The following is a 14,755-nucleotide window of genomic DNA, read 5'->3' on the forward strand; positions in this document are numbered from 1 at the left end:
TCTAAAAGCAAAAGTAACTTTCTTAGAAAGATTATAGCATTATATTTTAGAGGAGTGGCCTCAAACGCTACAGTATCACTGCTGTTAAACTGTGATGTTTTGGACTATTACTGTAGCATACCACATTGCAAATAAGGGCTAATCTAACAAAATTAGGAGTGGTAGACAAGGAACAGAGGTTAATTTTTTGAACTCTGCATCAGATTTTGCTCTCAGTTCTATTGGTGCAACCCCAGTAGAACTGACAACAGAGCTTGGGCCTGCTTAATAATACTGGGCTCGACTGTTATAAATTCTTGCTTAGTCATCAATGTAGAGCATTACACATCAAAAACAAGAAAGTACCGCCAATAAACTCAAAATGGAATAGACAGTTTGCAGCTCTGATGATAATCTAAAAAAACTCCAAGCAATGTCATGCCCATACAAAATGAAGTCTTCAGAGCTATTTCAGTTGCTTCTTGAAGCACTCACATCTTAACCCATCAGTGATCTAATCCTAAATTACATGTGATTGTGAGAGATAAGGGATTACCTCCTGAATGTTGGGGGAAAGGAATAGAATCTGTGTATCTGATGTCTGTATTAGAGACACACAACATTGAAAATATTTGAGCATAGTATTGATGACCTAAAATGTAAAGATTAGGCATAAAAATATAATCCATCTAGCAGATGCTCCCTTTAAAATGTTTCCCCTTAGTAGAGAAACAGGTGACAATGAATGTGATGAATACAGAAAATAAAATTCCGTAATAGCACCATACAACTATAAGCCAAATGGTATAAAAAGAAGCCTGGCAGGACACAGAGCAGGAAGAAACAACCAAAATATTTTGCACGTGTGTAGTTTTTGCCATCAATATGGCTTCCAGTTATTAATTAAACCTCCAACCCCTCTTGTGCAGTAGATGAATATTTTCATCTCTCTTTTACACATCAGAAAACTTTGGCCCAGAGAAGTGATATTACACACTGGTTTTGTCTACACTAGGAAATTCGTCCTAAATATATTTCTCATCACTGCTACCACCAGCTGAGCTCCATCCTCTTCTGTAGCAGAAAAGGTCTAATAGAATGATAGGGGAGCATCTCCTTGCTTAAATTTTCTCACTCAGGATCCCCTTCTAAAGGACTTTTCACACCAGGGTGTTTAATTAGCAAAGAGTGAACCTGAATGCAGGCAGGGCTGGCCAGGGGGGCGGGGGGCAAGTGGGGCAATTTGCCCCCATAAGAATATAGTATTCTATAGTATTGCAACTTTTTTTATGGAAGGGGCCCCAGAAATTGCTTTGCCGCAGGCCCCCTGAATCCTCTGTGCAGCCCTGAATGCAGGTTAAGTTGAACAATGAAACCCTGTGCCCTGCTCTGTCCTTGTGCTTGAGTTGCCTCCAGCCTAACTCCCTGTGTTCTGTTTTTCTGGTGTCCTCAATAGAAGTCCTTCCAGAGAACATTGGCCCTCTGACTCCAGTTCCACTGATCATGATACATCTTCCCAATTTTACAGACATTGTAATATAAACATTCAAAACAAATAATTGATGCTCACATCCCCACTTTGGCCTGAGGTGCTGGTACATAGCAAAGTTGGAGTCTTATCTTTACCACAGACTCAACTGGTTATCCAGGCTTTGAGATAGGTCACTCCCATTGTGGTTGCCTGTTGGGGAAACGCTATCTGCGAGTCTAGCATGCAAACTCTCTCTCTGGAGTCCTCCCTTTTCATGGGGTCAGCCTCTGAAGAGTTCTCTCCCTCTCCATTCTGTGATAATTTCTGTGTCTCTGGGTTTGCGTCTGATGGCTGGTGTCTCCTGTTCCTTCGGATCATGTGTCCCTCTTGTGGAGTCACCTTTTATGACCTGGGTGCCACTGCAGCTCTCACCACTTCTTTAGTCCACTCCATGTATCTGTAATGGCCATATCCTTTCAGAGTGCCTGTCTCCAAGTCTGGTAAATCCTTGGCTGACTTGTCATACTCTAGTGCCTGCTTTCTCACATCATTAGCCATCTCCTCTCACTGATGTCTCCATCCCTCTGGCTGCAACAGGTCACCCCTCATTGGTAGCAGATTTTGGTCTTTTGTTCTGTCAGTGTCTGTGCTGGTCTGTTTGATACCCCTGCTTGTACTATTACTGGGTGGACACAGGTGTGCTGATGGAATTGCTTCACTCCAGGTACCACAGCTATCCTACCACTCTGACAGGAGTCTGCTGGCATAAGCGACCGGCTGCTCCTGCAAAAGAGCTGCACCTACTCCTTTCTCTGATGCATCAAACTGGAGTGCCAGTAGCTCTTCTGGCTAATAGTACTTCAACACAGGGTTATCCAATATCATTTGCATCAGCATGTCAAATGCTTGATGCTGGGGACGTTCCCAGTCAACATTCTGAGTTAATGCACAGGTTGTGGTACTGCAGCCAGGTGTGTGGACAGAATTTGGACAGAAAATATATCACTGCTATGAAGCACAGTACCCCTTTCCCATCCACCTGAGCTGGCATGTCTATAACTACTTTGATCTTCTTGGGCTCTGCTATCAGTCCCTCTGCTGTGAGCAGATGTCCAATATATGTCATCTCACAAGTCACGGTTTTTCTGAGTTGAGTTTTATGTTCTTGTCACTGCATTGCTGAAGATGAGCTTATACTTCTCTGTCATGGTCTCCTTTGGCATCAGTATCATTACTTCTTTTGCCTACCGCGAGGATACCATCTGTAAATATTTTCACACCAGTCGGTCCTGTCAGCAATTGAGTGAGTCTTCTCTGGAACACCTCCTATGTCCCTCAGCATGCACAGCCATCTGTAGAGACCAAATGGTGTTGCAAAGGTTGTCAGCATACTAGACTCTTTATTCCGGCATATATGCCAAAACCAGTTCTTCATATCACAGATCGTAAGGATTCTGGCTCCAGAGAGTTCTGGCAAAATGTCATCAATTATGGATAGTGGCTTTTCACTGACTTTGGGTCTAGGCAGCTGCGTAATTTTCCTGATGGCTTCTACACCACACCATGATGCCTACCCAGGCTGTACAAGCCTCTGCCAGTGCTATGAGACACCTATAATCTCAGATTTTCTAGCTCCTTGCATATTGGATTACATATTGCCACTGGAATTTTCCTTCATGATAAATTCCACTGTGGGGTCTACTTCCAGTTGCAGTTTTTCTTCAAGGCACCTGTCAACTTTGAAACATCCCCATAGGCTTTTAAAATGGTCTCCATAGTCCAGGGGACTTCCTTTTGCTTCTCAAACAGCAGCTATAAAATTCTGATGCTGCACCCTGATCAGATCCATGGCTTGTATGGCCATATTCCCCACGGAGAACTTGAGTGACTCCCTGATTCAGGACAGGTTACTCTCCTGCTGTTGTCATCCTCCCCTGTGGCCGGGTCTGGGAACAGCTTAAACTCTTCTTTCCACTGGGCCCATTGCTGGACTAGGTTTGGTGTTGCAAACCCAGGGCTATGGGTGGCGTCAGATCAAGAGCCATGGCTCAAGCTGCCAGCTGCTGCACTTCAGAGAACTCACTGCTCAGATGCTGCCACCATGTTTCATTAGCAAAGAGTGAAGCTGGGTGCAGTACAGTTGAACAAGTGGAACTTCATTAAACCCTGTGCACTGTTCTGTTCACATGGCTGAGTTACTTCCAGCCTAACTCCTGCATTTCTTGTTTTCCTGGTGTTCTCCTCAACAATAGCTCCTCCAGGGAACATGAGCCCTCTGAATCCATTTCCACTGATTGTGATACAGAGGGGACAATTCAAGCCAACAACTAACACAACCTCAATAATAGAGAGGAAATGCCCAATTTGTCACACTCAGAATGTTTTGTAGGAACATCTCTGGTCTGATGCACTTTTGATGAATCACAGGCACAGATGGAAGCCTGCCTCATTTTCTTGTGGGCTGCTGGAGACCCAAGGTGGACTGCTCCAAGCCAGGACCAGCCAGTTAGAGTGAAAGCAGAGCTGGGTCCCTATGCTGCCCAGCTCCTAAGTTGGTAGCCCTGAGAGCCTGGAACGAAACTACATTTCCAAATAGTGACATTTCCCATGAACCAGAAATCCCGAGTTTCAGCCAGCTCTACTCAATACCATTGTACACTTATATTCATATATAAGCAGAGTACACTCTTAAAAGCACCTTGAAGAACATTCCTTTTCACTGAAGCAACTGTCACAGGATTATCTGTCATGTCTTCAGGGTGGTAACAGAGATGTCTTGTCTTGACAATTCTCCCAGAAAATGAAGAGAAGATTGGAGACTCCCTGAACCCCGTATCTCTAGAGATAAATACTAGATATCTTGACTGTTATTGATTGAAAAGATATATTGTTTGGGCATCATATTCTCATCATTTTTTAAAAAAGTGCCTAGAATAATAAACCAGCCATTGATGCAGGAAGTTATTGTGTCAGAAACAGTATTATAAAACTGGGAACATACACAATTTTTTTATACTCCAGATCTCTCATTTTTCACAGTGCAACAGCGTTAGTTGATAACAAAACCTGTCGCATCTGGTATGTTCATGAGAAATAATAAATGTGATAGTCACATGCATTAGTTCTATCAATGGCAAATGAAGAAGGATTATAGAATAGAATGAAAGTAATGTTTGTGACTGAGAACATAAGGGAACTGAAGAAAGTTTTGCCAGAAAACACTGGTAACTTTGCTTTACATAAAGGCAAGATGGAGATAAGGAAACTATATTTTTGTATACAGCAGTTGCGGCAATGAACTTGGACTCATGGAAGCTAGGTTTTAGTGGCTGGCTCTGACACTGGCTTAGTGTGTGTGATTTGGGGCAAGTCACCATCTCTCTGGGTTTCTCAGTTCTGTCCATTTGTAAAATGGACATGATAAAATGTTGCTCTCTCTATAAAGTGCTTTGAGATCTATGGATGAAACAAACTCCATAAGTGCGAAGTGTAAGTATGCAGCTTTGGACTACTTCATATATAAAAGCACTAGAGTTGAGCTTTTTATTATTTATTCATTTATTTTAGTGCCTGGCACCATAATCATCTTTTACAGGAATGAATGGCCCATAGTGTCCCCAGCCAGCCCTGAAAACAGTGGACATTCCACTGAAACACAACTTTATTCCATCATAGGTTCAGTCTCTGTTGCTCCCCTAACCCTTGATCTGCTGGTCACTAGAAAAAAGATAGCTGCTGAAGTTTCTGCATCTTCCCCTGTGGTCCTTACCTTGCTTGAGATTTAAAGCCACTGGAATAATATTTTAAAATCAGCGATAAATATTGTGCTATATTTTCGAATTTGGGGACGGTAAAAGGTTAACTCAGTAGGTGCTCAGCCCTGGTATGAAAATCAGAGGGCTTTCAATGATTTCTACCATTTTGGAGAAGTTTTTGTTACTGTTAAATTTCCTTTGGAGCAATTTTAGTCAGGCAGGGCTGGGCTTGATTGGAAGATTTAATGGCATTTTTATTGCCACTCCTTTTTTCTGAGCTGATCTTGAAAAGATCCCTTGCATGATATGTGAATCCTCTTCTCTTTGTAGAACTGACATCAGATACAAGGAAAGCAGAGCACATTTTAAAAACGAGCCTTTAAGCTGGCAGGAGGGGAGAAAGCTTTTAAGATGCCTGGAAGTTGCACAAGCAACAGAAGAAGCAAAAACATTTTGATTTCTCTAGTGCAATGGTTCTCAACCCACTGCCTGCAGGCCGCACATAGCCCAATTAGCTGCACACATAGCTGCAGCCCAGCTCAGCTGTGTGCAAAAGGCCTACCCAGGTGCTGGTTCAATTTCAGGTTCCCGGATGCCCGGTATGGAGGGGTCCAGCTTGGCTGCCCTGCCGCCTAGCATGGCGGGGTCGAGGTTGGGGATGCTGGCTCACCCCACGAGGCAGGAGTTCAGGGTTGGGACTGGCAGGGTGCCCCATGAGCTCCAGGGTTCCTGGCTGACCCCGTGTGCTCCTGGAAGCAGTCCGGCCCTGTGAGCTTCGGGGTCTGGGACTGGGGCAACCAGCCCACCCCATGTGGTGGGGGTCTGGGGCAGCCATGTGGCAGGGGCCCTGGGTCGAGGGTCACGGTCCAGGCTGTCTCTGCCCTCCCACTCGGCCTCTGCTGCCCAGGTAACACATTGTGGGTCACATATGCAGCCCACAATGCGTAATAAGTTGAAAACCACTGCTCTACTGGCTCTGGGTTTGATTCGGTGTGAGGAGTGGGGAAATAAACTTCTCCCCTTTCTGCTTTTTATTATATGGAATAAAGAGAAGAAATATTTTATAAGATACTTCCCCTCCCACATAAGAAAAGTCACTACTGATCTTTCTTAGGAAACATACTTCTCTTTACTATGGAAGTTACTGTAGAAAACATCCAGTCAGAACCCTTGTCTGAGCCCTTAATGTGAAAAATATGGCAAGGTACTCTTCCATGTCTTTTGTTCGATTGGCTTTTAAGGACAACTAGTGATTTAGACTCCTCTGAAATCATAGATTAAAAAAGGAAAAGGAAATTAATGATTTCTGTTGTTTTGATGTAGATTTTTTCTTTTCTATAATCTTGGTATATTATAATAGCATTTTCGAGTGGTCCTGGGAAACAGCACCCTGCAGTTTTCCTTAGGTCATCACCATACCAGTGACTAGGGGGTGTTAAAAGTCAAATTAAAGCAAATGTGTTTGGTCTGATTTTCCTTTCCTGTATCCTCCTGTGTCAATCTGTTTCTCTCAAATAAATGTCCTGCACCACAGACACCTGCTGTTCCTTCTGAGGCTTTTATTCTTAGAACTCAGGCAGGTCAACCCATCCATTTGAATTACCTGCTCCTGCAAATTTAGCCATCTCTTATATAGGGAATCTGTTACAGAGCCTAAGATAGGTGAACAAAATCCAAGTCAATATGTACAAAAAGTAATGGCATTAAGTCCCTCCTAAAGATTTCTGTCTGACTTTTGTCACATGTTAGTTTGCCTCTGTAATCAATCATTGGCTGATTACTTCCCTTGCTGTGGGTTTTCAATGTGAACTACAGTTAAAAAGCTATAGCAGAAGAGGAAGGGATTATCTTGCATTTATAAATTGGTCAATTTCCTATTTTTTCCCCTTTTGAACAGTAAATCACCATTTGACTCCTCCCAGATCTGTCTTTAGGTGCTGAGAGAGCTCCTGAGGAAGGATTTCCCACCAGCCCCCTTCACCAGTGCATTGATGAGAATACTGGCTTTTGGATGCCAGCAATCCTTCAGCTTATAGTTCAAATACTCAGGAGAGAATATAAGCTTTTCTCAAGTGCCTGCCCACTCTCTTTGTAGGCAGGGAACCTAGGTTTTAGTGCTGGCTCTGCTATTGTCTTGGTGTGTGTGATGTTGGACAAGTCTGTTTTCTTTTTGTCTGGTCTCAGTTTATTCCTCTCTAAAATGGGAATGATACTGCTTGAGACCATGGCTGAAAAGCACCCAGTAAGAGCTAAGTCTTGTTGTGCAGTTTTAGTGGTGAATGGATAGTTAAAAGGTCTGGGTATGCATGGGAATCTTTATTATGAAAGTACCATATGGGGAAAGGCTCCCTTTTCACCTGACCAGGGATGTGAACCCTGGACCCTCAGATTAGAAGTCTGACGGGCTATCAACTGAGCTAGCCAGGCTCATTTTATTAAAAGACTGTTGTGAAATATCCTGAAGAGATGCATTTTTCAGTTGTTGGAGAAGTACCATATGGGGAAAGGCTCCCTTTTCACCTGACCAGGGATGTGAAAATGAGCCTGGCTAGCTCAGTTGATAGCACGTCAGACTTCTAATCTGAGGGTCCAGGGTTCACATCCCTGGTCAGGTGAAAAGGGAGCCTTTCCCCATATGGTACTTCTCCAACAACTGAAAAATGCATCTCTTCAGGATATTTCACAACAGTCCTTTATTATGAAAGTAACTTTGCCATGTCAAATCTGAACTCATCTGATGTGCAACAGTAGGACCCATGAACAGGTTTGGGTATAAGATACATTTTTTGGAAATGACTAAAAGAGCACATAACTGTTTCCTAAATGTCCATGTGACTTGGGGATTAATAACACTATAAAACACCAAAGCTCACTTCTCCAGAGAGCCTCATTGAATAACAAATAATACTGTCATCTTCAGATTACTCACCACACTGAATCTATTTTCTAATCAGTCTCAGAGGCCTGGTCTACTCTTAAATGTTTTACAGGTCTAGCCATGTTGGTGGGGGGTGTGATTTTTTTTTTAACTAATAAACTATTCCAGTAAAAACTCAATAATGATATAGCACTTTTATACCAATCTAACTGTGTCAATACTAGGAGGGTTTTGCTGGTTTAACAATACCAGTATAACTATAACAATAAAAAACAACATCCTCCTGGTATAGACAAGTCCTTAGTGAAATGACATGGTTAGAACTAAGGTCATGGGTTTTCCATGTTAACTTGAATGCAGAACTGGTAGAGTGTGAGTGAAAAGTCCCACAGGAATATTTTCGATTAACTATGAATTTAAGGATAACTCCATCAAGGGGGATGAAAAAAATCACAAGGCAAAAAGCAAGCACTTCTGCCTCTATCCTGCAATGAGCTTGGATTGGGTATGAGGATAGGGCCCTTAATATACATTCTGTTCCGAAAAGTTTCTGAATGGAAATATTCTGAAAGCAATAGGCTTGCCCAGATGTAATTGACGGCAGCATCTGGTTGCAGAATATTTATTATTGATGCTGATGCACAAGCCACAAAGAACTTGGCTTGAGTTTTGAATCCTAAGGCTGTTCATAGGACTGGTGGTTAGAAAAAAACATCTTTTTACTTGTAAACTAAGCACTTCTGCTATGGAGTCACTCAGGCACCATAAATGTAGAATCCCATGAGTCCATTTCTTCAAAGTCATTTTCAGAGTAGAACTGAAAAGTGTCATTTTTGTTCTGTGATTGAAAGCGTCCCGCTCCCTGACTAGTCTCAGATGTTTTACAACTGCCCACCTTTCCTTGACAACAGACAAGCTCGCCAAAAGTGCATCCAGCTTCCCACCAGTCGTTCCCTGTTGGAACATCACATAACCACATGCATTCGCATGCCAAGCCCTTCCCACACACACACACACATTTGCATGTGCCTGCCTGTGTGCACAAATGCATAGGTTCACTTTCAGGCACACATGCAAACACACACATACACAGAGTTTTACCACCTCTGTCTCTTCCTGCCTATCTGGTCTCCAAATCATTTTTTAAATGCTGCCAAGTGCTCTTTTTAGTCTGCCAAAAGCTGAAAAAAGCATTTGGAGAAGCAGCAGCTTGGGAATAGAAGATGCTCAGAGTAACTGTTAATTATGTAACTCTAGTAGTAGGGCTCACGTGTGACCAGTGACTGTTTTACTGAGGGATACTAAAACCAGAAATGGCCTCTTAGAGCAAAGTTAAGCATTAAAATTTTGCCTGTCTTAAAAAAAAAATACAAAATCCCCCTCTCTTCCTGACTTGCATACAGAACTGGTCCAGAATATGCCACAGATCTCCACAGCTGGGATCAGCAGGAGAACTGTCCCCAAAATCTAGAAAAGTTTCCTTCAGACTTTAGTTCACCAATATCCAGCTCCCTGTCCTGCCCCTCTTACTCACGTCTGCGTAGCATCTTGCTCTGGGAGAGAAAGTGTGGAGTGTCCTTTAAACTCTCTGATAAAGCTTAAACCTAACATCCAGGCCAGCTCAGCTGACCAATAGACAGAGGACAAGGCTATGTCCCCACCCACTGCCTGCACCCTCACACTGTATTTGAAGTAGCTCATCCCCTGGTGACACATCTCTGAACAGAGGGAGTATGACTGTGCCTAGCTCTTTAGAGGTGGCTTAACTGGGGACAGCTGCTTCCACTTTACACCACATACTCATGTCAGGTTTAGGCCCAATTTAGCCGCATTTGCAAGGCTGCATAAATGGCAGATTAAGATTCTGGGCCTGGCACATTAACTGTGTGGCTTCGTGGCCGTCCCTGTTTGGAAGGCTGATTATCAAATGCCTTCATGGGAAAGACTAGCCTCATGGTTAAGATAGTAGGTTGAGACTCCGGAAATCTGGTTGCCATCCCTGGCTCTACCATAGGCCTCGGTTGGAGTTTGGGGTAAAGGTACACGGCATTTCTTCTTCTTTCCCAACAGGTTTTCATCTTGTGTAAAAAAACAAAATAAAACAGGTCCATCCCTGTAAAAGACTATTCACTAGCTTGCCATGGTGCACTGCAGCTTGCTCACTAGGAGCCCAGAAGACAATGGGGGGATGTATCGGCCCCGCAGCTCCTGGGAATGACCAAAAAGGGAAATTATCCCAAGTGCATGATGATCACTGTCCAGGAAAATCCTCTGCATCTTTGTCCTTCTAACTTTTTTCTTTTTTCTCCCTCTCCAGTTTGTTGCTCAGCCAAACTGCCAGCAGCTGTTAGCTACACTTTGGTACGACGGCTTTCCAGGATGGAGGCGGAAACACTGGGCAGTCAAGCTCTTGACCTGCATCACCATTGGACTGCTATTTCCTGTGCTTTCTGTGGCATATTTAATTGCACCTAAGAGCAGGCTGGGACTGTTCATTAAAAAGCCATTTATAAAGTTTATCTGCCACACCGGTTCTTATCTAACCTTCCTCTTCATGCTACTTCTGGCATCGCAGCACATTGTCAGGACTGATCTCCATGTGCAGGGACCACCTCCCACCATCGTTGAATGGATGATCCTACCCTGGGTTCTAGGTAAATCAGAGGAAACACAAATATGCCTGGGCCTCAACTGGCAGATTTACGCTCATGATAACTGCATGTGGATTAATTGCTAGTCTCGGTGTTATCTTCTTGTAAATAGGTTTGGCAACCAAATTCGGAAACTTCATTAACTTCTGCCCTTCTTCTGGAACTATAGGAGTAGGGCTGTTTTGTTGTTTTGATTGACAACTCCTGTGTCTTTTGGCATAGCCCTCAGGAAGCTGCACCAACCTGGGGTAGCCGCAAGAGGTACTGTGTCCCTTTGATGCACAATTCCGTCCTCGCTTCCCCTTTGCTCTGAGTGGGGAAGGGGAATCATAACTGGCCTCTACCATAAACAAATTGTGACACTCTCATACTGGCTCCACTGCACTGGCTGGTGCATGGGGGAGGCAGAGCTAAGAGTCTGCTCCCTCTTTGCCCATTCCCCACCCATCTACACTTGGGGGGAGTCAGCAGGCACAGTGCCCACCTTCTCCTGTGCACACAATCCCAATGTAACCTGCACATAGGGCATCGGGGGGCAGGGGACTCCTACTCTGCCTTATCCCCCGGTGCTGGTACATAATCCAAGTCACAGTCTAGCTTTCCAATATGAACAGGGGAGAGCTGGTTATTGAAATGTCAAAGTAGAAGCTGCCTCTTCCGATCTGATTAGTGCAGCCCTAATTGTGAAGAAAAATGGGTGACAGCTTCCCCGTTCTGAATGTTTCACAAAAGCAAAGAATAAAGATGATATGTTAGCATGGGGCCCAGCTTAAAGAGCCATCAGAATCGTAAGAGCAAAAAACCCACATTTTGATACATGTTTGATGAGTCAGATTCATTTCCCCATTCAAGCTGACCTGCCTTGAGCTCAAATGCGCACTGTGGCAAATAAAACCTCATAGACTCACATAGGAAACACAAGCTTTCCTTTCATTAGGCTTACATCTGGCTTCTTTTACTCTACCTTGCTCTTGTGTTAAAATGTACCTGCTCCCATGTACCATTGTCTTAGGCTGGAGTCTCATTCTGAGGCTCCCTTAAGAGACATCTGCTTCTCCTGATGAAAACAGGCTGTAGGGCCAAGAAGAATATCTGCCAAGGATTGTATGGGCAGAGGGAAAATTCTACACTAGTGTTCTTGCCAGCTACCCCTCTCAGTTCCAACAAGCCAATCCTGCAAGATCAGGTGCTTCCCTCAATTTAGAGGCCATGTGAATACAAATGCTTTAAAAAGGTATAAAATAAGAGAGAGTTGTTCCCTCACTCTCCTCCACCAAATGTGACATCGCAAGGCCGCTCATGATGCAGCTTCCCCCTTAAGCCATCCCTCTATAGCTGGCACATACAATCAGGTCCAGTGTTTGGAACCTGGACTTACTTTAAACTGAGCCCTAAGGTTCTGGGCCCAACATGCTTACTTTGGGCCCATCCCTAATCAGAAGGGTGATTCATAGAATGGCCAAGCCCTGGGTTAGGACTCAAAGGAGTTCAACTCCTGGCTGTACCATAAGCTTTGTGTCTCACCTGGGACAGGTCAGTTAACTGGAGCTGACCTGAGCATCACAATATGGTTTCAAAGTTTGTTTTTGGTCTGCACTGGAATGAAAACAAAACCTTTCAGCTGTTTTAGTACAAGGTGTGCGGGAGACCCAGATGCAAGGCCTGGCTCCTTCTGTTTCCACAGCAGAGCTTTTTAGCCTAAGTCATTCCAAATCAGGGACTTGTACTTGTCTAGCCTCTGTCCCAGGCCAACAGAATAACCTCCCCTCCCCCCAGATATAGGGGTTTCTCTTGCTTGTTCTGTCCCCAGACCCAAGCCTTCCTGCTGAAACTTCTATGGAAACTGATGCATCTCCACAACATTTTTTGGCTTCAACAAAATAGCACATTTCGCTGACATGAAATGTCATCGAAAATGTTCTGCCGAGCTCTGTATTTCATTTCTCTGTGCCTGCATTCACCAGGTGTGAAGTGGAGATATGATCAAACTTCCCTACCCCGTTGTGTTGTGAGGATAAATTAGTTGGGGTCAGATTCTGTCTGCTTTCTCTACCCTATTTGTGCTGCTCTGGTGACATAGAGGAGATGCTGAGTTGCCCTAACATGACATCTGGGAATTCCCCAGACACAGTGGGAATCCCTGGAAAAATGCTCCTAGATGAACTGGGGCCAACAGGTGAACTAAGGTGATCTTGCCCCGTCCCATGTTCTATACTGAACACAGTGTTTATAGTGCTATTCTTCTTTTGAGGGATGCACCCAATGTATCAAAAATCTCCTTCTGCACTACCATCCAGTGTTGAGCAAGAAATTCTCCCAAGTCCCTAAATCTGCAGTGGGCCAGAAAAAGACAGTCAGGCTGCAGCACCGGAAGGGAAGTGTGAATAACAAATTAATAACAAGCTTCTCTTCAAAAACCCATCTTTGGGCTTACGTGCTAGTTAGGACAATTTTTAGAAAATTCTAACTGCGGATGAAAGGATGGGTAAAGGACAGAGTTGCGAAAATGTTAACAAACTTTTTTCCCCATTGTGACCAACTCTACCAAAAACACAGAAGAGTTTCTGCTACTTCACACAGGCTCTTCCCCCACAGCTCTCACACAACCCGAGCCTCATTCTCTGTAGTCTACAAACAATAGGAATTAGCAAATGTGCAACTGAAATGTACATGTGAGCACAAACCTTGGAATAAACAGTGAACCCATCCCTTTTTACTACCACTTCCCACACCCCCAACTTCATGTTTAAATTATATGAAATTCTATGGAGAAAAACAGATCTTCAGATAAGATGCTGATGTTGGGAAGAATTTACTATTTTAGTGTCCGTTTTTATTTACGAAATATCTGTAAGAGAGAGAGAGAGAGAGAGAGAAAGAACAGGCACGTACAGTGCAGACAGCATTACAGTAACTATAGTAACAGTGCTAACTATGATTACTCACAATAAATACAATATAGTTGTTCTTCAGCAGAAGCTGCTCCATTGATTTTTTTATTTTATTTTACTTTGTATATGCAAAGATTTTAAGATAGCTGTAATAAAATTACCTTATTGGTCATAACATGCTGCTGACCTGACCGGTGACCTATCAGGCGTCAGCCAAGAAAATGTGATTGATGTCTTTACGTTTGCAACAATTAATTTTCATGTTCTTTGTTCTTCATATTGAACCTTTAAAGCTCTAGAAAACAGACTCAACTGATATCCCAATTTGAAGGATCACGTCATAATTCTGTTGTCGGATGTTCTCTTGATGCATTTTCTTTCTTTTCTGATTTAAGTCTTGGTTCTTGAGTCATGTCCAATGTTGTAAACTCAATGCAAAATATATGGGAAGAGGGATAACATTTTCATAAGTGCTTAAGGGACACAGGAGCAAAAGTTCCATTTTCAAAAGTCATGTAGGCACTTAGGAGCCTAAGTCTCATTGACTTTCAATGGGATGTAGGGTATGAATACACTGCAGGCAGGGTGTGTGATTGTAGCATGCGTAAACATACCTGAGCTAGCTTTAATCTAGCAAGCATAGGGGCCAGTAGCAATGGAGCTGCAGCAGCATGGACTTCAGCTCAGGCTAGCTACCCAAGTGTGTACCCAGGGTCCAGGGCTGGATTGTATAATCTGCACTGAAATCTGTTCTACTGCAGCTTCACTACTATTGTTACCCGTGCTAGTTGGATTTAAGTTAAATCGTGTGTGATTACATATGCTACAATCATACCACTCAGTTGCAGTATAGACATACCCTTAAGCTCCTAAACACCTAAGTAACATTTGAAAATGGGACCTAGGCTCTGAAATCACATAGGCTCTTTTGAAAATGTCAATGGGGTATGGAGACTTTCGTCACGACTGTAGGCAAATTTAGCCTCGGTTAGTAACAACTGAGAATAATTCCCTGCTGAAGGCTGAGGGCTGGCATTTGTGAAAGGAGTTGATTGGCTCAGTCCAGTTCCTAGTGCACAAAAGTCCATGTCACAAAAACCATGGTAAGTGGAACTCTAGCTGACAGCCTC

At 43.5% G+C, this 14,755-nt stretch overlaps 1 protein-coding gene across 2 annotated transcripts in view; it reads left to right on the forward strand.

The window, feature by feature from the left end:
- Positions 1–14,755, forward strand: part of TRPC5 (transient receptor potential cation channel subfamily C member 5) — a 139,297-nt gene that overhangs the window by 86,428 nt on the left and 38,114 nt on the right. For both annotated transcript variants that reach the window (XM_030576272.1, XM_030576271.1), the window contains exon 4: positions 10,401–10,737. In XM_030576272.1, the coding sequence (XP_030432132.1) occupies positions 10,401–10,737 (337 nt within the window). The remainder of the gene's footprint in view (positions 1–10,400; positions 10,738–14,755) is intronic.

The sequence above is a fragment of the Gopherus evgoodei genome, chromosome 9, assembly GCF_007399415.2.
Source record: "Gopherus evgoodei ecotype Sinaloan lineage chromosome 9, rGopEvg1_v1.p, whole genome shotgun sequence".
NCBI lineage: Eukaryota > Metazoa > Chordata > Testudines > Testudinidae > Gopherus > Gopherus evgoodei.